General features: G+C 46.4%; 1 protein-coding gene across 1 annotated transcript in view; it reads right to left on the bottom strand.

Annotated features, from left to right (window-relative positions):
* The window catches only part of MYO10 (myosin X), a 259,996-nt gene that overhangs the window by 111,197 nt on the left and 125,257 nt on the right, over positions 1 to 23,542 (bottom strand). The window contains exons 4-8 of the mRNA XM_070774825.1: positions 16,298 to 16,485; positions 3,286 to 3,420; positions 1,288 to 1,412; positions 599 to 612; positions 398 to 482 (exon numbers count right to left, since the gene is read on the bottom strand). Coding sequence (XP_070630926.1) covers positions 398 to 482; positions 599 to 612; positions 1,288 to 1,412; positions 3,286 to 3,420; positions 16,298 to 16,485 — 547 coding nt within the window. The remainder of the gene's footprint in view (positions 1 to 397; positions 483 to 598; positions 613 to 1,287; positions 1,413 to 3,285; positions 3,421 to 16,297; positions 16,486 to 23,542) is intronic.

Here is a 23,542-nt window from a genome sequence, read left to right as displayed (position 1 = left end):
AAAAAAAAATTATCAGATTAGAAGGGATGGAAGAAAACACTACTGAAAAAAGTAACTAATGAGGATCCTGTGTTGATTGTTTTTTTAAAAAATCAAATGTTTAGAAATTTGCTTTATTAGGGTATGATTTAAAAGTAAAGCCAGCTGTGATACATTATATATTCTTCACAAATATACTTTAAATCAGAAAAGAATTAAGATGCCACAACATATCAGAAACACTCAAGCTTTCTCTACTGATGATTTTCGCTCTACGGCATCTGGCTCTACACGCACTCAGCATCTTTGATCATCTCGCACATTTCGTTTCAAATGGTGGAAGCCCAGTAAAGTCCCGTCTTCTCTTTCACAGATGGGTTGTAAAGGAAATGTCTCTGCAAGCGGCTCCATCACTCACCTCTCTCTTCATGTCCTAGCCCTGCCAGCAGCGCATAGAATATGTGATAATTCCTTTCCCCGGGGTTTTGCCTTACTACTCGGTTCTGTGAAGAGAAGAAGCCAGATATCTATTCAGAGATGTTTCCTCTGATTAATGACCAAGAACTAGTAATTGCTGAAAACTGTTAAAGATAATGTGAATTAAATCATGCTTGCTTACTTTTTCTAATAAATCTTCATGTGAAAAGCAATGGCAAGTCAAGGAACAAAACAAGGATACAGGATGCTCCATTAGTCCTTAGTTTTCTACTCTTTGTTACCCAAATAATTACAATTCTTTGTGTCTTGGACATTCTGACTTCCAGTGCCGAAAGATAAGCAAACAAAACAGACTATTACATCAAAATCCAACTTCAAACGGGATACGTGTGCCCTAGAAGGCATCGAGCTATTTGAAACAACTGATTATTTCAAACAACTAGTTGCTCAGTCATGTCAGACTCTTTGGGACCTCATGGACTATAGCCCCCCAGGTTCCTCTGTCCACAGAATTTTCCAGGAAAGAATACTGGAGTGGGAAGCCATTCCCTTCCCCAGGGGATCTTCCCAACCCAGTCTCCTGCACTGCAGGCAGATTCTTTACCATCTGAACCACCAGGGAAGCCTATGATATTTGATGAGGAGTCCAAATTTTCAGATTAGGGACATGAAATCAGAGATTCCCAAAAGAAAGAGGGCCCCTTATTTCCTAGGATAATTAACAGGTCAAGCAGAGTAAAACAGGAGCAGTAATGAGACAGAACCAGAAATGAATGTTTCATATTCTATGTCTGTTTTAAGAAAAAGCAAAGAAGAGTTTCTACTAGAGAGTCAAATACTAATACACAAAAGCCAAATGAAACAGGATACAATCTACAATTCTCCCGCCCTGGATGTTTCCCTTCTGGCCGATGTTCAGCTGAACAAACTTCCCGAAGCGACTGGAGTTATTGTTGTACACGGTCTTGGCATTGCCAAAGGCTTCCATGATGGGGCTGCAAAAAAAAAAAAAAAAAACCAGGACAACAATGAGAGGCAATCAGGGTCCATGTAATTAACAACAGTCCTCACCAATGGCAAAATAGACAAGTGCAGGAGAAATCTGAAAGCAAAGGGCCCTAGAGCAATTATGTTTATTTATAGAAGGGCCAGATTTCCCAGCACTTGCTGAAATGGGTTTATAATGTGTGTCCATCTCGAGGAGGAGAGCCTGCAGCTGGTGTGGGCAAAGGATGCTACCAAGCGTCAAGGAGGCCATGTGGGCTGGTCCTCACCCAAATTAGTTTATTTACGCGAGTCAAGGGTTGCACGTGCACACACACGCACACACACACAAACCCACACGAACTCTAGGAACTGAAAAATTCCCCAGTCCTGGAAATTTCACTCATCTGTTGTATGTCCCAGGGGAGCTCATTTAACTTCCTTGGGTCTCGTCCAGCTGTAAAATGTGGTCAGACTAGGTCTGCGGTCAGACTAGGTCAGGGGTCAGCCATCTTCTGCTGTAAAGGATTGGATAATAAATACTTTTTGGCTTTGTGGGCCATGTGGTCTCTGATGCAATTACTCAGCTCTGCCACTAGAGTGCAAAAGCAACTATAGACAAGATAGCAAATGAGTGTGTCTGTGTTTCTATAAAGTTTTATTTACAAAACCAGGCTGCAGGAGGAAAATGAAAATGGCCCAGAGAAAGACTGGTGGTGATGGCTGCACAACAAGAATGTACTTAATGCTACTAAGCTGTACATCGAAAAATATTTAAAGTTTTGTTTATATATATATATATATACATATACATGTATATATATACACATAACAAAATATACATTTTGTTATGTATATTTTAGCACAATTTTAAAAATAAATTTTGAAGTCTAAAAAGGCAAACCAGAATAGGCTGCAGGATACAGATGTCAGGCTGGAGTCAGCTGACTTCTGGACTAATTTTTAAATAACAGGACATATAAAGTCTCTATGGGTTCTAGGATGAGACGGCCGGATGGCATCACTGACTCGATGGACGTGAGTCTGAGTGAACTCCGGGAGTTGGTGATGGACAGGGAGGCCTGGCGTGCTGCGATTCACGGGGTCGCAAAGAGTTGGACACAACTGAGTGACTGAACTGAACTGAACTGATGGGTTCTAGGACCTTAAAAGGTAACAATCAGACACGGGGCAATTACACATTTTAATTAGAATTTCAGAGAGCACTGTACCAAGGCTCTCTTTCAAGCTCTGAGGTAATTGCCATTGATGCTGAATTGTTTTGCCACCTGAGGCTGAAGAAGTGACATGGAAGTTGCTCAGTCATGCCCGACTCTGCGACCCTATGGACTGTAGCCCACCAGGCTCCTCCGTCCATGGGATTTCCCAGGCAATAAAACTAGAGCGGGTTGCCACTTCCTTCTCCAAAGGATCTTCCTGACCCAGGGATTGAATCTGGGTCTCCTGCATTAAGGGCAGATTCTTTACCACCTGAGTCACCAGGGAAGCCCCTGGTAAGAGGCTACACAATACCATTCTGCTCACAAGACGCCTCCCAAGAGTTGACCGCTAAGCTCTCTGCAATGTGCGGGATAGAGGCTGAAATTTCTGCTGATAACAAGGCCTCCAAACAGCCAGTCAGGAGCTGCCCAGTAGGAGGCAGCTCTGAACGTTCCTCACTCCTTTGTTCAAACCTGGCCCAGCAATGGACGGTCAGGTCACCGGAAATCTCCACCTGTGTGTAGAGACTTCTTGAGCGATCATGAAAGCCATGTCAAGAAACAGAGCAGCAGAACCCCGAGTTTCAACTACTTCCTTAAATAAGTCGTACAGTGAGGACAGTGGATCCTGTTCGCTGGAACAAGAAACACGATGGAAAAATACCTGCTCTCAAGAATGGCTTGCTCGACAGATGAGGTCTTCTCCTTCGAGGACAAGTCCACAGACTGCTGACTGATGGCTGATAAAAACTTGAGGATCAGCTTCGTGCTCTCGGTTTTCCCTGCGCCACTTTCACCACTGGAAGATAAAATGGAGACGTTTATACTTCTAGTGAAAAAAAAATAAAAATAAAAACCAACTTGACCGGAGTCACTCCAATGTGTCCACAGAACAACTGTTGAACAGTGGGAAAGAGACTCAAGTGCTGAGTTACAGGGAAGTGAGGGTCCCTCCTCCTGCTAGCCACACGGCCTAGGTGTTGCCAATGCCTCCCACTAAACAGAAGCCTCCTCTTTGACTAAGCTCAGGTAATAAGACGGACAGTGCCTGTCAACTCCCTGGTAGCTCAGTTGGTAAAGAATGCACCTGCAATGTGGGAGACGTGGGTTCAATCCCTGGGTTGGGAGGATCCCTGGAGAAGGGAACGGCTTCATCTGGGGCTTTTCAGATGGTGCTGGTGATAAAGAACCTGCCTGCCAATGCAAGAGATGTAAGAGACGTGGGTTCGATTCCTGGGTTGGGAAGATCTCCTGGAGGAGAGCATGGCAACCCACTCCAGTATTCTTGCCTGGAGAATCCCCAAGGACAGAGCAGCCTGGCGGGCTACAGCCAATGGGGTCGCAAAGTGTCGGACACAACTGAGCGACTAAGCACACAGCACCGCAAGCTCTGCAAAGGCCGGAATAGGGGTTTTGTTCACTGAACTGTCCTCGCTGGTAGCCAGCACTTAGTAAGTATTAACTATATGAATGAGCACATTAACGATATCTTTCTGGTAAGCAAGTAAATATTAAGTATATGAATGAGCACATTAATGGTATCTTTCTGGTAAACATGAATAAAAATGCAATCTTTCATAAATATCGAGGGGACAAAGCAATGAACCAGAAGGTGCTCGACCCACACTTAGGCATTTTTATTCTTGTAATAATACCATGAGGTGTGCAGTGGCTAAGTGTCGGGATCCGAATTGAAGAGCCGGTCTGTTTGCGTCCAAGGAGTAGTAAAAAGACAGAGAACTTATGAGAAGAGTAAAGCAATCATGTAACAGCACACAAACACCAGCAGCATCATGGGGTAACAGGCTCACAACTGCTCAAGCGGTGAGATAAACGCGCATGGTCCCAACAAGTTCTAAAGAAGCAGTCCCCACTGAGTGTAGAGAGCTGGGAGGTTGTGAACAAGGAATTCTGCAGAAAACACCACGGATGATTAAGTGCATGTAATAAAGGACAGGAAATGACTCAGAGATGACACCATCCATGCCCGGCTGGATACTGCAGGCCCTGGGGAATCTCCATCGATCAAGGCCAATCACTGTAACTCCATTCCCTCTGCAGGTAATAGGGTGGTTGGTCATGGCAAAGAGTCAGGATTCCAGCCAAAGAGACTTAAAGTCAAGCATGCTGAGGGCTTCTGGGGAGATGTGCATGTGCATGCGGTGTGTGGGTGGATGGGGTGCGCACACACACACAAGACCAAGCAGAGGGTCCCCCTGACTGCAGATGACAAATACCTGGGAAGCCACACCTTTCTTGAGATCAGAAAGCAAAAGCCAAGATAATCAGAGAAGCGCCAGTGGGAGTGGCTGAACCCACAGCCCTGACCCCACCCTGCCCTGCTGCCTGAGATGATAAAGGCCCACGCAGGTGACACCAATTTGAGTCGCCTTTTCTGTCATCGGCAACCAGAACCTCCCTAGTGTGGGGCTGCACGTTCGACTCTGCATCTCTGGTACCAGCCAAGCCCGGGAGCTGGCTCACAGGAGGCATTTAGCAGGAAGGAGTAGCAGAAAGTAAGAGAAAGTTGCAGGAAGAAAATTTAAATAATTCTTGATATTTAAAAATACATATACCATCTCCCTAGCAGTTAAATTTTGTTAAAACAAAACTGAAAGTGACAACTTCTCTAGTTACAACATATGAAACAGAAATATTGTTTTACATGGTCCCCAAACCCATTTCTGTATCTTCCAGCACACAGAGGGGGCTGGTAGGTCAACCTCCCTTGTATGAAGGACAGTTATCAGTAACCAGGAATGAACATGGCCAACTGAACAAGAGAGCAGCTAAACTGAGCCAGAGGGGTGTATGTTATTTCCACGTCCGGTGGCTAAACCCCCTCAAGGTCCTCTGGGCTTCCTATCTTACCAGCCTGGCATCTGGGTGCCCTCGGGATGGCAAATCTCCAGAACAAATGATGGGTACAGCAAAGTCAGGGGTCTCACCTTCCCATACGGGGCTGTGGAAGTTGCTCAATTGCGTCTGACTCTTTGCAACCCCGTGGACCATACAGTCCATGGAATTCTCCAGGCAAGCCCCTGTTACAGCAATCAGCACAGCAATGAACCTACCGTGATGAACACGGTAACCATATAGCCGTGGAGAAGAGGCTCTTCGAGGTGGAGGGCAAAGACTCATCAAGGAGAAGAAAACCCAAAACTTGCACTGTCCTTCACCAGCCTAGGATACTGATCCATCTCTAGGTGTCAGCCCATATCATTTCTCACTGTAGCAAATTTTTTTCAAGCATCTTCTGTAAGTACATCTCTTTTAAAAAATTTGGGGTATAGCTGCTTCACAATGCTGTGGGAGCAAAGTGAATCAGTTATGTGTATACACACCCACTCCCTCTTGGCCATCCATCTCACTCCCACCCCGCCCCATCCCTTTAGGTCATCACAGAGCACTGAGCTGAGCTCCCCGTGCTACAAGAAGGTTCCCACTAGCTGTCTGTTTTACACATGGCAGTGCACACACGTCAATCCCAATCCATCCCCACCTCGAAAAATGGGATAGGTTCCCTGGTGGCACTAGTGGCAAAGAACCCGCCTGCCAATGCAGGAGACACAAGAGATGGGGGTTCAGCTCCTGGGTCGGGGAGATCCCATGGAGGAGGGCATGGCAACCCACTCCAGTATTCTTGCCTGGGGAATCCCATGGACAGAGGAGCCTGGTGAGCTACAGTCCATGGGGTCCCAAAGAATTGGACACGACTGATGTGACCTAACACAGCACAGAACCTATTTAGGCACATCATTGATCCATAAAGTAAAACTTAAAAACAAAGAAGGAACTCAGATTTGCGCAACAGTAATTCTCAAATTTGGCTGTACATGAGAACTACCTGCTGTGTTCCTAATTTGAACCTGTAAGGATAGAACTTAATCAGTAATTTTTTTTCTTTTTTTTTTAACAAATTTCCAGGTGATTTTACTAAGAAGTCAAGGCTGGGAACAACTATTCTCAAAAGCCCTTTCACATAATTCAGATTAGGACTGCACCAGATTACAAAGGGGACATATACAGCGGGCTGGGGAAGTGTGCCATGAACAAGGCAAAGAATAAATATAAATGACTCACAAATGGTCAAAACTCAGAAATATGCCAGATGTCCCCAGACATTAGCATCAAGGTACCAGGACTCACTTCTGTTTAATCCTCCTCTTCCTCCTCGCCTCCCCACCCCTGCCTATGACTGTGCTGTGTGCTGAGTCGCTTTAGTTGTGTCTAACTCTTTGTTATCCTATGGACCATAGCCTACCAGACTCCTCTGTTCTTGGGGTTCTCCAGTCAAGAATACTGGAATGGGTTGCCATGCCCTCCTCCAGGGGATCTTCCCAACCCAGGGATCGAACTAGCATCTCTTAGGTCTCCTGCATTGGCAGGCGGGGTCTTTACCGCTAGCACCACCTGGGAAGCCCATTCCCCATTTACCGAGGGTCACAAAACACCATCTTTGAAGCAATGGACAAAGAGCATCTCTGCAGGAACTTCTTCCCTCCTGAAGTATCCATGGGGCCATGATGCAGCAGGCTGCACTAAGGGCGGGGAAGACAGTCTGGAGACAAACAGCTGTGGACGGTATTTACGACCCAGCAGCAGCAGGAGATAAAGAGCCACAAATTATGGCTAATGCTGTCAAGTATGAACCTCAGGAGACAGGAGGAGTCATAATTTAGGTGGAGAGTAAAGGTTCAGCAAAGACCTTTCCTGGGAAATGACATTTGGACTGAAATGCAGAGACATGCACAAAAGTGAGCTGGGGGAAACCTGAAGGATGAGGAGGGGAGGGTTTGGAACCTTAGCAGAGGGGGAGATGCCTGCAGAGTCAGTGGAGAAGGGAAGGGGGGCTGGGGTCCTACCGAGAGGCCACTGTTTTCCAGGCAAGTATGGGACTGGTTCTTTTCCATATGAGAGAGGGGGAGAGGCTGGTGATGGACTTTCATGGCTAATGGGTTAGTCAATCCATCACACTATGGAATGAATCCTCCATAAAATCCAAAAGGATGGGTTTGGAGAGGTTCTGGGCTGGGGCACACATGGAGGTGGAGAGTGGCTCCCCAGAGGGGCGGCAACTCCTCCCGCTTCCCCACACCCTACTGTATATCCCCGCTTCCATCCGCTGTTCCTGAGTTACACACATCCCTCTATAATACAGTGACTCCCCGCCTCCACGAAACTTCAAAGGGGCAAACGTGCCCCTGTTTGCCAGCTGCTGCACTGTACCACTGTACTCCTCAAAGTACTGTATACATTCATGTGTTTTCTGTGTGGTTTTTCATGTATTATTTGTGTGAAAAGTATTATAAACCTATTACAGGACAGTACTACATAGCTGATTGTGTGAGTTGGGTTTGGGTGTGTGTGTGTGCGCGTGCTCACCAGGCAGTGCTAGGGGTCAAGAATCTGCCTGCCAATGCAGGAGACATAAGGGATGCAGTTTTGATCCCTGGGTCAGGAAGATCCCCTGGGAAATGGGCTTGGCAACTCACTCCAGTATTCTTGCCTGGAGAATCCTGAGGACAGAGGAGCCTGGAGGGTTACAGTCCACAGGGTTGCAAAGCTGGACACAAGTGAAGCGCCTTAGCGTGCGTGCCCACATCATTATTCCTGATTGTATTAGTTGCATACCTAGGCTAACTCTGTTGGACTTAAATTGGACTTAACGAACGTGCTCTTGGAACAGAACTCACTCCTACATAAAGGACTTACTGTAACTGATAATCGAGTAACTAAAAGGTTTCAGTTTTGTGAGCTGCTCTAGAAAAACAATGTTTTTGCTCTAGCAAATTAATCAAACCCAAGGAGGGGGTCATCGGAAGCTCCAACCTAGAGCTGCTGGGTCAGAAGCACAGGTGACCACATGACCAGCACCTGACATGGAGAGGAAGGCAGTCTCGGAGGACCAAGCTATTAACCTGTGGGATCTGATGCTGTTTGGTGGCGGATAGTGATAGAAATGAGTTACTTACTTGGGGAACTTGATAACACATGCTATGCGACAGACAGCATCTATATTATAGCATTCTAAGGATATAATAACTAAGTATATTCTGCTTTGCTTACTGCACCACAGAACTATGAAGCCAAAATAAATGTTAGACTCATAAACTATCATACCTATAAAATCTAGATTAACAAGACTACCTTAACCCCCTGGTTAATGTTGCTTTGCTAAAACTGAAGCGCTCTTTGAACCGTGACTGCCCACTGCTTCCCCATGAGCCTGGCAGCCTCTTTGACCACAGGCGCTGCGATGAGTCATGTATTCCACCTTAGCTCCTGTATTCCAGCCCCGATAAAACAGTCACTCGCACAGAAATCACACTTAATTCCCCTTCACTGACAGCGAACACATCACTGACATATCCAGTCCTGCATTTGTCTCATTAGCCCCTGACGATTACAGCCCTAACCCCTGGCGCCAACGTGACCACAAACACAAACTCGGGCTTCAGAGAAAAAACGCACGGCCAGATAAGTCAAAATGAGTTGATGCTGTTAAAGAAAAAAAAAGCCTTATAAATAATGAAAATTTAAAAAAGGGAACGAAAAATAACTACGGCACTGATATGGGGCCTGGGAGACCATATTAGAAGTTCTGAGAACTTTTTGTAGGCAGAATGGAAAGTTTCAAGAATACTTTTTAAGCAGAAGGATGTCATGATCAGGTTCAAGGTTCTAACCAATCACTCGGTGTGGAGAATGGATTGAGGATGGATGGATGGAGAGACATGAGAAAGGAAGTTGGGGAATGAGCGCAGAGGATAAGGAGAGTGGGAGCAAAGAGGAAAGCCAGAGGTCCCCAGAGGAGGGAGGGGATGGCTGGGGTCCTGGTCTGGGTGCTCGGTGACAGGGAGGTGGGGGAATGAATCGGGAGTGTCCAGGGAGTTTCCCAGCCAGTGTGATGACCTAGACGCTGGTAACACAGCTGGGCATCTTTGTCAATAATCACTTAACTGTATATATGAGATCGGTACAGTTGACCAAAGGTAATCTGACCTTCATGTTGTGGGCGGGGTGACTCACAGAGCCAAGATTAATGTTCTGATCTCCAGCTTGAGACCTTGCTAAGAACAAGAAGCATGATAGGAGGAACACGATTTTCTGGGAGAAAATTAGGGTGAACTGAGGAGGGGTCACCCTTGAGATGCCCAGAAGGGACCTTCGTGGTGATGCCCTGGGGGCAGTGGACACATGGGTGGGACACAGAGAAGTTGGCAGGGGAGCCCTGAAGTCTGGGGAGGCAGGGAGATGCACAGAAGGAAAGGCAGGCTGGCAGAAGCTGAGGAACATGAGCCAAGAGAACGAGGAAGAGTCCAGAATGGTGGAGGAGCTTGGAGGAGGGCGGGGCAGTGTGTGGAAGAGGCTGCGGAGCCAAAGACGATCTTTTATCTTTTCTTATTTCAAAAATACAGAAAATAAGTAAGTGTGTTAGTCTCTCAGTCATGCCTGACTCTTTGCAAACCCATGGACTGTAGCCTGCCAGGTTCCTCCGTCCATGGGATTCCCCAGGCAAGCATACTGGAGTGGGTTGCCATTCCCTTCTCCCCAGGGAATCTTCCTGACCCAGGGATCGAGCCCGGGTCTCCTGCATTGCAGGCAGATTATTTACCGTCTGAGTCACCAGGCAAAAAAGTTCAAGTATCCTGTAAAAGATACTAGAAATTGTTGGGTAATAAAGCCAATGGTCCAGTAGAAAAGGAGAGATCCAAGAACCAGGGACAGGGAGGCTCAAAGGTGGAGAAGTCCCCAGGAAATCAGGGAGGAGGGATCAAAAAACACCTGAAGGAAAGCGCCTCTGCTGTGAACAGGGCCCTTTATCCATCTGCAGTCTCCCCTCCAGCGCACCTGTCGGCCAACTGCAGCCTCCATATCTGCCCTTCTATTTTTATAAATAAAGTTTTATTGGAACACAGCCTGGCATTTCACACGTGCTCTGTCTGCAAGCACTTCCACACTCTAAGGGCAGAGTAGAGTAGTGGTAACAGAAATGATCAGGCTCACTGAGCCAAAAATATGTCCTCTTCAGAGAAAATATAACTCTCTACAGTCTATCTCTCGGAGAAGGTGATGGCACCCCACTCCAGTACTCTTGCCTGGAAAATCCCATGGACGGAGGAGCCTGGTAGGCTGCAGTCCATGGGGTCACGAAGAGTTGGACAGGACTGAGCGACTTCATTTTCACTTTTCACTTCCATGCGCTGGAGAAGGAAATAGCAACCCACTCCAGTGTTCTTGCCTGGAGAATCCCGGGGACGGGGGAGCCTGATGGGCTACCGTCTATGGGGTCGCACAGAGTCGGACACAACTGAAGTGACTTAGCAGCAGCAGCAGCAGAGTCTATCTCTAGATGTTGAAGCTGAAACTCCAATACTTTGGCCACCTGATGCGAAAAGCTGACTCATTTGAAAAGACCCTGATGCTGGGAAAGATTGAGGGCAGGAGGAGAAGGGGACGACAGAGGATGAGATGGTTGGGTGGCATCACCGACTCAATGGACATGGGTTTGGGTAGACTCCAGCAGTTGGTGATGGACAGGGAGGCCTGGTGTGCTGCAGTTCATGGGGTAGCAAAGAGTCGGACATGACTGAGCGACTGAACTGAACTGAGAGGCTACCTCTGCGGACACCTGACAACCATTCTCCATCCCGTGAATCAAACTGTCCTGATTCGTGTGATTTTCTCGGAACACACACGGATCACTCCACTGCTGACTAAGAAGACTTTGGACACTTCTCTACTGCCTAGAAGATACAGTCGGCAGGTCTTAGCAAGCAGGACAGAGCCGTTAAGGTGGGACCCTGCAGCAGGAAGTAGGACTCTGCTCTGAAACTAACACAAGGAGACAAAAGTTCACAGTCTCCTTGGCAAGCCACTCCACAGCTCCCAACCTCAGCTTCCCCACCACGTCTTGTCTTTCTCAATGAACAGCCATGCACCATCTTTGCCTTTCCAACCAAGCCTGGTTCCTACATGTCCTTATTAGCAAATCCCACACTTTACAGGCATGCTTTCCATTTGCTGATCCTTGTTCTTCCAGGACTTCCCTGGTGGCTCAGCTGGTAAAGAATCTGCCTGCAACGTGGGAGACCTGGGTTCGATCCCTGGGTTGGAAAGATTCCCTGGAGAAGGGAAAGGCTACCCACTCCAGTATTCTGGCCTGGAGAATTCCATGGACTGTACAGTCCAAGGGGTCGCAAAGAGTCGGACACAACTGAGCGACTTGCGCTTGTTCTTCCAATTTTTTCAAATGCTTCTGGGCCCTTCCCCCCCTCTGCACCTGCTGTGTTCCCACAGACTCTTGGGCTCATAGCCACACGGCCCTTCCTCTGTGATATATTTTCTCAGTTCCTTCTTGAGCATCTACCGTCATCTTCCCTGAGCAACCACGTACACATTTCTCAGACAGCACTGGCGGGCTGCACTGAAATTACATGTTTACGTCAGTTTCTTCCCATCAGAGCAGAAGTTCGTAAAGGGCAGTGGTTGGCTACTTTTGTTTTTTTAATCCTAAAAGCCTAACAAGGTAACCTTCCATATGATACGAGCTCAAGGCATGTCCCATGCCTTATTCCGGTTAGTGACTTTTTAATCCAGGATGCAAGCTTTGTTCACTATTCCAATTCAAAGATTTCTAAATATACCACTAGAATAAAAAAAAAAAAAAGACTGAGAACCCAAGTACTATTCCCGAATATAAAAGACATGTTGTTGTTGTGTAGTCGCTAAGTTGTGTCTGGCTCTTTTGCAACCCCATGGTCTGTAGCAGGCCAGGCTCCTCTGTCCATGGGATTTTCTAGGCAAGAACACTGGAGTGGGCTGCCATTTCCTTCCCCGAGGGTTATTTCTGACTCAGGGATCGAACCCACATCTCCTGCATTATAGATTTCTTCTTCTGTTAAGAAGAAATCACTACTATTTTGAAAAAAAAAAACAAAAACAAAAAAAACTTTTCGCAAAGCAAGCAGAGGTCCTAAAGCAACAGCTGCTCCGCCCATCCATCCTTTGATTGACGGATGTTGGATGCTGACCCCTCTATCAGGCACTGTCCTGGGCGCTGGGTTGCACAGATGAATTAACCACAGGACTTGACATTAAAAGGTCATATATCCAGAAAAGACCATAAAAGACTAAACAGACTAAACTCTGCTTGCCCCAAACTGAAGTTAACCTGAAATGTACTAGACCAACCAAGATCAAATGCAGACCCTGTTAGATTAAAAAGCTCATGGAGATTTAAATACATATTTTAGAAATTATAATAGTGTAAGCATTGGCTTAAATGTACATAATCAAGTAAAATAAAACTAGAGCTTAAGGGAGGTTCAGTTCAGTTTAGTCGCTCAGTCGTGTCTGCCTCTTTGTGACCCCATGAACTGCAGCACGCCAGGCCTCCCTGTCCATCACCAACTCCCAGAGCCCACCCAAACCCATGTCCATTGAGTCAGTGATGTCATCCAACCATCTTATCCTCTGTCATCCCCTTCTGCTCCTGCCCTCAATCTTCCCCAGCATCAAAGTCTTTTCCAATGAGTCAGCTCTTTGCATTAAGGGAGGTAAACTCTTGAAAGTGAAACAAACAATAAAGGCCTGGACTAGAATCCTGGAGACTGGAAGTAACAGAGGCCCATAAAGTGAGAGAAAAAATGATCTATGAGGTCCCTGCCTAAAACCAAATAGGCCTATTTTCTTAGTTTCCTAGGTAATTAGCCTGAAAGTTTTCAAAGTAGTAACATGTTGTAGCCACCAGGGGGCAGATCATGCCCAAGGAAATCTAAATGGGCTACTGTGCCCTACAGTTTTTATTTTTATACTCAATTTTCTCTAAATTCCCACAGCCCCAAGTCCCATTAAAAAAAAAAAAATCCTGCTAGAGTGGTCTATTAAAAACCAAAACACATTTTAATGAGAAATCTATTCTTAAAAATGCCGTTTCCTGATTTAATTTGAATACTCTTCACATCAGAATTACACAATGAGAGCTTTCTGTTTGGGGTCCCCTCTCCCTCCCGGCTACCCCCGACTTTATTTTTAAATACCATAGTCTTTGGCAGGAACATGCTAACCCCTTTCCGTTTTTATTACACATACATATATATGCACAATGATCTCATTTGATTTTTCACTTTCTTCCCTAACTGCTCTGTCTAGCAAGTGATATATGAGTCATGCCCTCACTTTTTCCACTGAAAGTAATAAACACAGGCAATTATCAATGGCAAATATTTAGGTACCTAAGTGTGGAAACCAGCTTGATCTTCTTTAACTCTCTGTTAACCTTCTCAAATTATATTCTGCTAATCTTATTTTATTCTGTATGCTGAAACAGTGATCTTAAATTCTAACTTCTAAACTTCACTTTCAACTTTTGTGAAACCATATCAAAGAGCCCACAAATACTGCTTCAATCAGAAGGCAAGTCAATTCATTGGGAAAGTGACTCTTAAATGCTCTGTGTTTATACCAAGTGTTAGATTCATTTTTTATTAACTGCAAGTTACAAGGATTCATATTTACTTAACTGGATTAATGGACAGTCCCTCTATCCAAGTTGTTTCCACAACCTGGTGAGTGAGCATCCTTAAGGTAAGAAAAGAGAATATATCTGCCCAGGTGTTTCCCTTTCCTTAAAGAAAGTAACTGATGGAGGAAGCAGGGAGAGAAAAGATGAAGGAGAAATGCAGTGTTCTATCCTCCACATTCACATAATTCTGATTTATCGCAAATGAAGGATCCATGAACAAGAGCAACGGGTAAACCACTGCCAAGAACAACAACACAGTCGCCTACACGGTACTTGCAGAGCGTGTGCGTCAAAGGGCTGCTGGAAGGTTTCAATGAGCTGATGCATGGGAAGTTCTTGGCACAGTGTTCAAACCCTTTGGAAATGCTGGTCATTATCTATCACCCATCTTTCCGTCAGATACCATGTGGGACAATGTACCTGCGCGTGCTCGGCTGTATCAGACTCCTCGTGACGCCACGGACCCATCAGGCTCCTCTGTCCATGGAACTGTCCAGGCAAGAATACTGGAGTGGGTTGCCATTTCCTCCTCCAGGGGATCTTCCTGACCCAGGGACTGAACCACGTCTCCTGCAACTCCTGCACTGGCAGGCGGATTCTTTGCCACTGAGCCACCTGGGAAGCTGGGACGGTGGGCAACAGTGTGAGGACCTCCCAAATGGCCTCCTTTCTCTCTCCTGGAGCTTCGAGCAGGTCTCTCCTCCGGTACATCTGCTCCTGACTCCCTCCCCAAAAGAGCAGCAGTGGTTTCCTGGACAGGTGAACTGGGTGGGTGGAAGGGCTGGTCAGCTCCTCACCATCTGGGGACTGGATTTGACAGTGATCACGGCCACGAGTGACGTGCCTGAACCCTGAGCAGGGTGTCTGTCTGTCTGCAATTTGGGGCTGGGAGTCTAAAGCTGACACATGGCTCTCCGCCTTTCTCCTGAGCCTCACTTCCACTGGATCAGAAATCAGGGAGTGGGGTCCTGATATGATGTCCTAATTCTAAACACCTTTTCTTCTCCCCTTGAAATAATTATTTTGCCACAAGTTGGGAAAGAAGATCTTGACCTCTGTTTTTGATGGCTTTCCAGTCCCATCAGCAGTTTTAGTGATTCAGTCGGGTCTTAGCAACAGCTGAGCTCCATGAACGAGTGCCTGGGTGAAGTGCTTGGATATTCCAGGGCACTCAGCATGTCTGCTCTGGATCTCATCCAGCAGTGTTCTGATCACCACTAAGACACACGTGAGTGTGTGTGAGAGTGTGTGTGTGTGTGAGTGTGTGTGTGTAGTGTTCAGTCGCTCATTCGTGTCTCACTCTTTGCAGTACTATGGACTGTAGCCTGCCAGGCTCCGCTGTCCACGGGATTCTCCAGGCAAGAATACTGGAGCAGGCAGCCATTTCCTTCTCTAGAACATGATCCCAATATAAATAATATAAGCCAACAGGGTGTCACTAGAAATTAGGTGATAAGGGCAATTTGAATTATTATTCAATAAAAATTACGTATCTTCAAAGTAATACACTCTATGATTTTTTTAGGTAGTTCCTAGTAATAAGTGTTTTGAGAGTGAGGCATCTGGTAGTTTATTTTAATAAATGAGTAAAACTTGGCTAAAATAGATGGCACGTCCCTCACCTCTCCCCAAAATTAATGGAAATCATTATGCCTTTCTATCATTCCCTCAACATATAACAGAGTAAGTCCCTCTTCTGTGGCTAATTCAAAGCTCAACTTTAGGAACATCCAATTATTAAATTCCTTAAAAATCCTTAAATTTGGGAGATTCTAGGGTAATCTGATACTGGCAAAAACCAAAACCTTGCTCGAACAAGCAAGCATTCTAACGAGCACTCTAGAATACAGAAAACATTTTAAATTTGGAAGTACTAGGCAATGCTTCCATAAGTCAACAGAAGGACGATGCCTGATCATTGGAACAAACCAAAGAATAACTAAGGTAAATAAAACAAAGACCCGAAATGGAGAAATCACTGAGGACAAGAGCCAGCAAACACGGTACATCCTGCTTTTTTATCAAGTCCTCCGTTTCTTTCCGAAGCTGTAGTCGTTGGGCTATTCAAAACGGAGAACTCTGTCTGGGGAATCTGGGGGTTGACGTGCGTGGAGGCGGGCTCTGTGTTTGGGGGCCGGCTGGTTACCTGATGAGCACGCACTGGTTGTCGTGGCGCTTCCACAGGCAGCGGTAGCACTCGTTGGCGATGGCGAAGACGTGGGGGGGCAGCTCACCCAGGTGGCACCTGCTGTAGCGATCCACGGCGTCCCTCGAGTACAGGCCCGTGATGGTCTTGTAGGGGTTCACGGAGGCAATGATGGAGCCGATGTAGGTCTGCGGGGACAGGGGGTGAGAAGACAGGAACTTGGGTTACAGGTGGCACTCGGGGAGGAGGAGGGGGCACCTGGGCATGGGATCTCACCCCCACCCACCCTGGGGTGGAGACAGAAGCAGCTCAAGGAGGCTCCACACTAAGAGGGGAGGAGATGACGCCTCTCACTGGGGCCACTGTCTGAGCCTAAACAGAATCCACCGAGTGCATGTTAAAGGGACCAGGGACTCCTGAGCCCCGACTCACACACTTTTATCTGTACTTCTGGGGACAAGTCTTGTCCAAAGGAATGAAGCCACTTCAAAGAGGGCTGCAAGTAAACAAGAGAAAGACAATGGGGACACATCAAAGCCCAGATCCCTCATTCTCTGGGGACCTCCTGACCCCATCAGGTGGCTGTTAGGAAAGGCGGGATTAAAGCAATAAGAGAGGGCATGGGCAGAGGGGACAGGGAGGGTGACTGCTTAGTGGGCTTCTATTCAGGATGGTGAGAAAGTTCTGGAGGTAGATAGTGGTTATGGTTGCACAACACAGCAATGGTATTTAGTGCACTGCACTGCACACTTAAAAAGAGTCAAAAAGCTAACTTTTATGCTACAAATCTTTGACTTAAGAAGTAACAAGAACATTTTACTTGTGGAAACACTCGCTATTCTTCCAGTAATCTCAAACACCTCCTGAAATGCCATGTAACTTACCTGGAAAAAAGCTGACTGGCAATCTTCCCTTTTCTGGAACCAAATCCAGGCCAGAAATTAAGCAAAATCTTCAGAAGAGCAAAACAGAGGCTACAGAGTTATCAAAGCATCATGCTTCATGCCTCCTCCACGTGGACACAGACTAACTCATCTGTCCTTCTTTAAGAAAGGCTAATGAAGCTGGGTTGCTGGTTCCCAGGCTCAGACACAAGTGGAACAGCAGATGAGAAGGGCGGGCGCTAAGGTCCTGTAGCCTCCACCACTCATCTGCCTGCTTCCACGGTGTGTTCATGGAGCCCTGGGCTTGACAGCATTCTATGGGCTCTGTCCCCTCCTCCAATTCATGTACTGAAGCCCTGACTTCCAGCACCCCTGAATGCAACTCTATCTGTAGACAGGACCTTTTAGAGATGATTAAATTAAAATGAGGCTGTTCAGGTGGGCCCTAAACTTGTCATTGCATGTGCTAAGTCACTTTAATGATGTCTGACTCTGTGCGACCCTGTGGACTACAGCTCGCCAGGCACTTCTGTCCATGGGATTCTCCAGGCAAGAAAACTGGAGTGGGTTGTCACACCCTCCTCCAGTTATATTCCACACTCAGGGATTGAACCCACATCTTCATCTCCTCCATTGGTTGTTTAGTTGCTCAGTTGTGTCCAACTCTTTTCGACCCGCAGAGTTGGACTGCAGCCCGCCGGGCCTCCCTGTCCATCACCAACTCCTGGAACTTCCTCAAACTCATATCCATAGAGTCAGTGATGCCATCCAACCGTCTCATCCTCTGTCATCCCCTTCTTCTCCTGCCCTCAATCTTTCCCAGCATCAGGGTCTTTCCCAAGGAGTCAGTTCTTCACATCAGGTGGCCAAAGGACTGGAGCTTCAGCTTCAGCATCAGTCCTTCCAATGAATATTCAGGATTGATCTCCTTTAGGATTGACTGGTTTGATCTCCTTGCAGTCCAAGGGACTCTCAAGAGTCTTCACCAACACCACAGTTCAAAAGCATCAAATCTTCGGTGCTCAGCTTTCTTTATGATGCAACTCTCACATCCATACATGACTACTAGAAATCCAGAGCTTTGACTAGATGGACCTTTGTTGGAAAGTAATGTCTCTGCTTTTTAATACGCTGTCTAGGTTGGTCATAGCTTTTCTTCCAAGGAGCAAGCGTCTTTTAATTTCATGGCTGCAGTCCCCATCTGCAGTGATTTTGGAGTCCAAAAAAATAAAGTCTGCCACTGTTTCCACTGTTTCCCCATCTATTTGCCATGAAGTGATAGATGCAGAAACAATGGAAACAGTGAGAGACTTTATTTTTGGGGCTCCAAAATCACTGCAGTCACCATCTGCAGCCTGCATTGGTAGTCAGGTTCTTTACCACTAGGGCCACCGGGGAAGCCCAAACTTGTCACTGTATGAAGAGAAAACCTGGATACACAAGGAAACACAGGGAGGTGTATGCACAGATAGACCACGTGAGGACCCAGCAAGAAGGTGGCCATTTTCAAGCCCAGGCAGGAGCCCCCAGGAGAAACCAACCCTGCTGATACCCTGACCTCAAACGCTGAGCTTCCTCCAGAACTGTGAGAAAATAACTGACTTGTTGTTTCAGCCAGCCAGTCCGTGGTCCTTTGTTATGGCAGTCAGAACAGACTAATATAGAGGGCCTGAGACTTTGAAAGCACTCCCAGTATTCCTAGGAGATTCACGGTATTATTGCACCTATTTTTCAGATGAGCAAATTAAGGTAGAGTGATAAAATTTTGCATTTGGTCATACAGTCAGTAAGGGGCAGAGGTGAGATGTGAATGCAGGCCACCTAAAACCCAGAACCTTCTCTTCACATTCGCCGGCAGGGGGTGGTAACACAGCAGAGTTCAAGAAAAGCAAGAAACATAGACAGAAAGCTCAAACATCCTGAGTGCATCTGTACCATATTATAGCAATTTGTAATCATCTATATTTACAGTGACTTCCAGGAACATCAAGCAAAATATCCTGTGTCCCGTGTAACTGCTTTCAAATGTAAGATGGTCAAGAGCATGCTTTGGAAACATTTTAAACCAAAACAAGGTTGAAAAGGTCAAAGAGTTATTACTGTTTGCCCCAACAGTTCCGCTCCTAGGTATGTACCCCCACAGAATTAAAAACAGGTACTCCCAACAAAAATACAGCAGCATCGTACACAAGAACCTAAAGGTAGAAACAACCCAATGTCCACCATCAGATAGATGGGTAAACAGATGCAGTACAACCATACTGCAGACTGTTATTCAGCCATGCTAAGGAAGAAGTACTGATACAGGCTTCTTGGAGATGAACCTTGCACACGTGATGCTAGGTGACAGAAGTCAGACCAACACTGGAGGTGTTACACGGGCAGAAGGGAGGGTGCAGGCCGGAAGGACTGACAGCTGACTGCTTTGCAGGCGCAGGGCTTCCAGTGGGGCGATGAGAACATTTTGGTGCTGGTTGTACAACACTGGATGTACTAAATGCCACTGAATTTACCTTCAAGTGGTCAGCTTTCTGTTACATACATTTCGCTTCCATTAAAAAACAATGAAAAGATGCAGAGCTTTCAGGAGTGAATTTTCAGGTCTTCGGAAACCTGCACTCTCTAGAGAGCCCCCGTTTCCCCATCAGAGCATCAGGGGAAGGATGGGCCGGAAAGAAGAGTGCATGCAGCCTTTTCCCCTGGGGAAGGAAAGTGCCCTACTTCTACAGGCGAGCAGAGAATCACATGGCCCCCTGGGGGATGCCAGAACCCTTCCATCAATGCCTGGAACACAGGTGCTGGCAGCTTCTTTTATTACAATTGCAGAGACGAGGGAGGCAGGCAGGTAGGTGATGCTTGAGGCTCTGGGAGTCTGTCTGGCTCCTTCCTCTTGTAGGTCTAAAATGTCAAGCTTGTTTCTACCCTTTGATAGCTGTCTACATTATTATTATTTTTATTCAGTGAAATACCAAGACTTCATTTTTCGGTGAATGAATGTTCACAGAACATTTAGAACATTTACAATGTTTCCCCCTCCCCACTTTGGCAGAACGCAAGACAATCAGTGAAGATCCTCTTTATACAGATAGGTAGGCATGCTGCCAATCCCCTGTCTCAGCTACAAGTAAAAGAGAAAAGCCACAGTCAGGGCATCAGTTTGATTATTAAATGAATATTAGAAAAGTAACCCATCATTAACATATCTGAAAAGAGAATAAGATGCCCAAATTGTGAAAATTTTGGCACTCCTGTTGACACCCAGGAGATGCAGGTTCAGGCCCTCGGTCAGGAAGATCCCCTGGTGGAGGAAATGGCAACCACTCCAGTATTCTTGCCTGGGAAATCCCATGGACAGAGGAGCCTGGTGGGGTACAGTCCACGGGGTCACAAAGAGCCAGATATAACTGAGCGTGCACTGCCTGCATGCCTCCCGTTCATAGCAGAATAGCAAGGTGGTTATAAAATTCTGAGATGAGTTTTTTAAGTATTGATTTATATATGAAAAAACACCATAAGCTTTTAATACAAGCTTTCTTTTGAAAGTGATGGACTTTGGTCAAAACCTCATAGGCGTGCTCCCTTTTCCCAGTTGGGGAGCCAGCCCCCTAGAATCACTTAAGAAAAAGAATCTGCCTTCCAATGCAGGGGTCAGGGGTTCAATCCCTGGTCAGAGAACTAAGATTCCCCCTGCTGCAGAGCAACTGAGTCCACATGCCACAACTAGAGAGTCCATGTACCACATGGAAAGATCCTGTGTGCCACGACTGAGACCTGACACGGCCTAAATAAATAAGAAAAATTAAAAACAAACAAAAAAAAAGTCACTTATCCTGACACAGATGACGTGGATTCTGTATGGGGGCAGGAGACCCACAGGACATTAAGTTTGTTAGTAAAGGTGAAGACAGAACATCCAGAACATCTGAGGCCTCGTTTTGTTTCTGAGTAATTCATGGCACTTGGCCCAGTGAAGCAAGGTTAAGGTCTTTCAGAAAGATAATGAGGTCCATGGTGTGGCCATTACAGATGACACACCCATGCCTCTCACCCAACCCCCAGAGACTCTAGGGGCAGGAAGTGGGGCTCTCCGAACAGCAGGTGGTCAGCACTAAGGCAGCCCCTAGGATGGAAGGATCATGCCAGTGGTGGTTATGCCCATGACCCACTAACATTACCTTACCTTCCCCAGTTGAGCCTGGTCCCCAACACACAGTTAGAGCTGGTCCATGAGCTCACACCCAGCTAGTGTCTCTGGCTCAAAAATCATTCCAACACGTCTGAAGACTGTCCCACTCTTGAATACTTTGTCTTACAGATTTTGTGGATGCCAATAAATTCAACCAATGGACTCCCCTGTGCCAACAGTGGGGGAGAGAAAACCAGTCTAAATTTGAGCCCAACCCAAATTCAATCATCTGAATCTCTCCCCACTTCCAAAAGAAAAAGAAAAGGAAAGCATATGTGAAATGTGTGTTTGGCTGGTATGGAGAAAGAACCCAGTTTTTCACTGCTGTTTTTTAAGACTGTGGGAAACCATGCCTCGTGGAAAGTTCAAAATGCCTCTTACTGTAAGCACATCCACTTAGTTCCAGAAGTAGGTTAGGCTTTTATAACATGAAAGCACACGTTTTACAGTTTCACCTCCTCACTAATGACCTGAGTCATTTCTCAGCAGGCCTGACACCAGATTTCAAATGACAATTAGGTCTACATGTTTGCAAAACACCTTGACTCACGTTTCAGAACCACGGGGCACAGAGCACAACTGACCTACGCAGACATGCTGCGACATAACCTTGACCTATGGGCAGCCCAGAGGCCACGGTTCAGAGGAACAGAGCTGCCTCTGCTGACAGAGGAAGGAAGAGAGCCAGCGAGCAAGGGCAGGACCCTGGATCCTGATTGGGGGGTGCTTTCCCACAGGTCTGCAGTGACTCCCCCGTTCCCCACTCACCCACACGCATATAGGACGGGAATCGTCCCACTCTCCAGCTTCACGGTCCGTAGCCACTGTCTCCACGTGCTGGCCACGCCCCACTTTCAATTAACTCTTCAATCAACCCCCTCTTTCTCCATCCACACCATCCTGACCACACTTGCTCAATTATCCCCAAGAGTCTCCTTCCTCACTCATTTCCCACTCAAGTCTTGTGTGTTCAATCCTAGCTGTACCCTTGACAAATGAACACCTGAAGACAGACACTCCCCTGCATAAAACTCCTTCATAGCTCCCACAGTCTTCAGGGTCAACCCACAGAATATTCGAGAAAAAAGTCTGAGCACCTCCAGAAAGGTGACTGAACACCCGCATCCTAACGAATTTTTCTCCTAACAGTCACAGAAGTGGGGGCAGCTTCAGTTACTTTCTCATTTGCATTGTTTGCGCCCATACTGGTGCCAAATGATACTTTTGGACCCTCCCTCCCCCAGCAAAGGAAGGTGTAAATCAACATGGCAACCAAAGTCATAGTTCCTAACGGTTTCTTCACATTAGATGAAGTGGTTGAGGTCCATCAGCAAAAGTAAGTACAGCCAGGGCACCTTTATCTTTTCTCCCACTACCTGAACTTGCCACCTTGCATGGATTATTTTGTCACCAAAACAAAGGCCGCATGGATAAGAGATCTGTTGGATAACAAGGGAAGTTTGACACGGGAGTAAACATGGAGACTGAGTGGAGTGGGGAAGAGAACAGCCTCGTTGTTAGTTAAGTGTCAAGGGATGCCAGAGATGCAATGTGGTAAGAAGTCACAAGAGCGGTGAGAAAACATGTGTTCCATGCTTGTGCCATGGACCACTCTCTTGCTGTTCAGTCGCGAAGTCGTGTCTAACTCTTTGCTACAGTCGTAGCCCACCAGACTCCTCTTTCCATGGGATTTCCCAGGCAAGAATACTGGAGTGGGTTGTCAATTCCTTCTCCAGGGGATCTTCCTGAACCAGGGACTGGAACTGCATCTCCTGCATTGACAGTTGGATCCTTTACCACTGAGCCACCTGGGAAGCCCAATAACATCATAGCTGTGCTTATTCATATTTTTGTGTTTATTAGTGAGTTATAGTCATTAAACGCTACAGTCTGAATTTGAATGCTGGTTCCACTGGTTCAAGTTACTTAAATTCTTGGTGCTTCAGTTTCCTCAAGTAAAGCAAGGATAACAACATTAGTAGCTGGTAGAATTAAATGGATTGACACCTATGAATTTAAAAACCTACTACAGTGAAAGCTGAATGCCTGAGTGAAGAGCCTGTGTTTCCATGCTCACTCTATAAAAAGGCAATTGCTGTCATTGCTCCAAAAACGGTCATGAACGCCGTGCACTTTGGGACTCAGGGTACATGCAGCTCTCAAACACCAGGTGGG

The sequence above is a fragment of the Bos indicus genome, chromosome 20 (assembly GCF_029378745.1).
Source record: "Bos indicus isolate NIAB-ARS_2022 breed Sahiwal x Tharparkar chromosome 20, NIAB-ARS_B.indTharparkar_mat_pri_1.0, whole genome shotgun sequence".
Classification (NCBI taxonomy): Eukaryota; Metazoa; Chordata; class Mammalia; order Artiodactyla; family Bovidae; genus Bos; species Bos indicus.
Note: the sequence above shows the minus strand (reverse complement) of the source record. Positions and strands in the feature narration are given on the sequence as shown.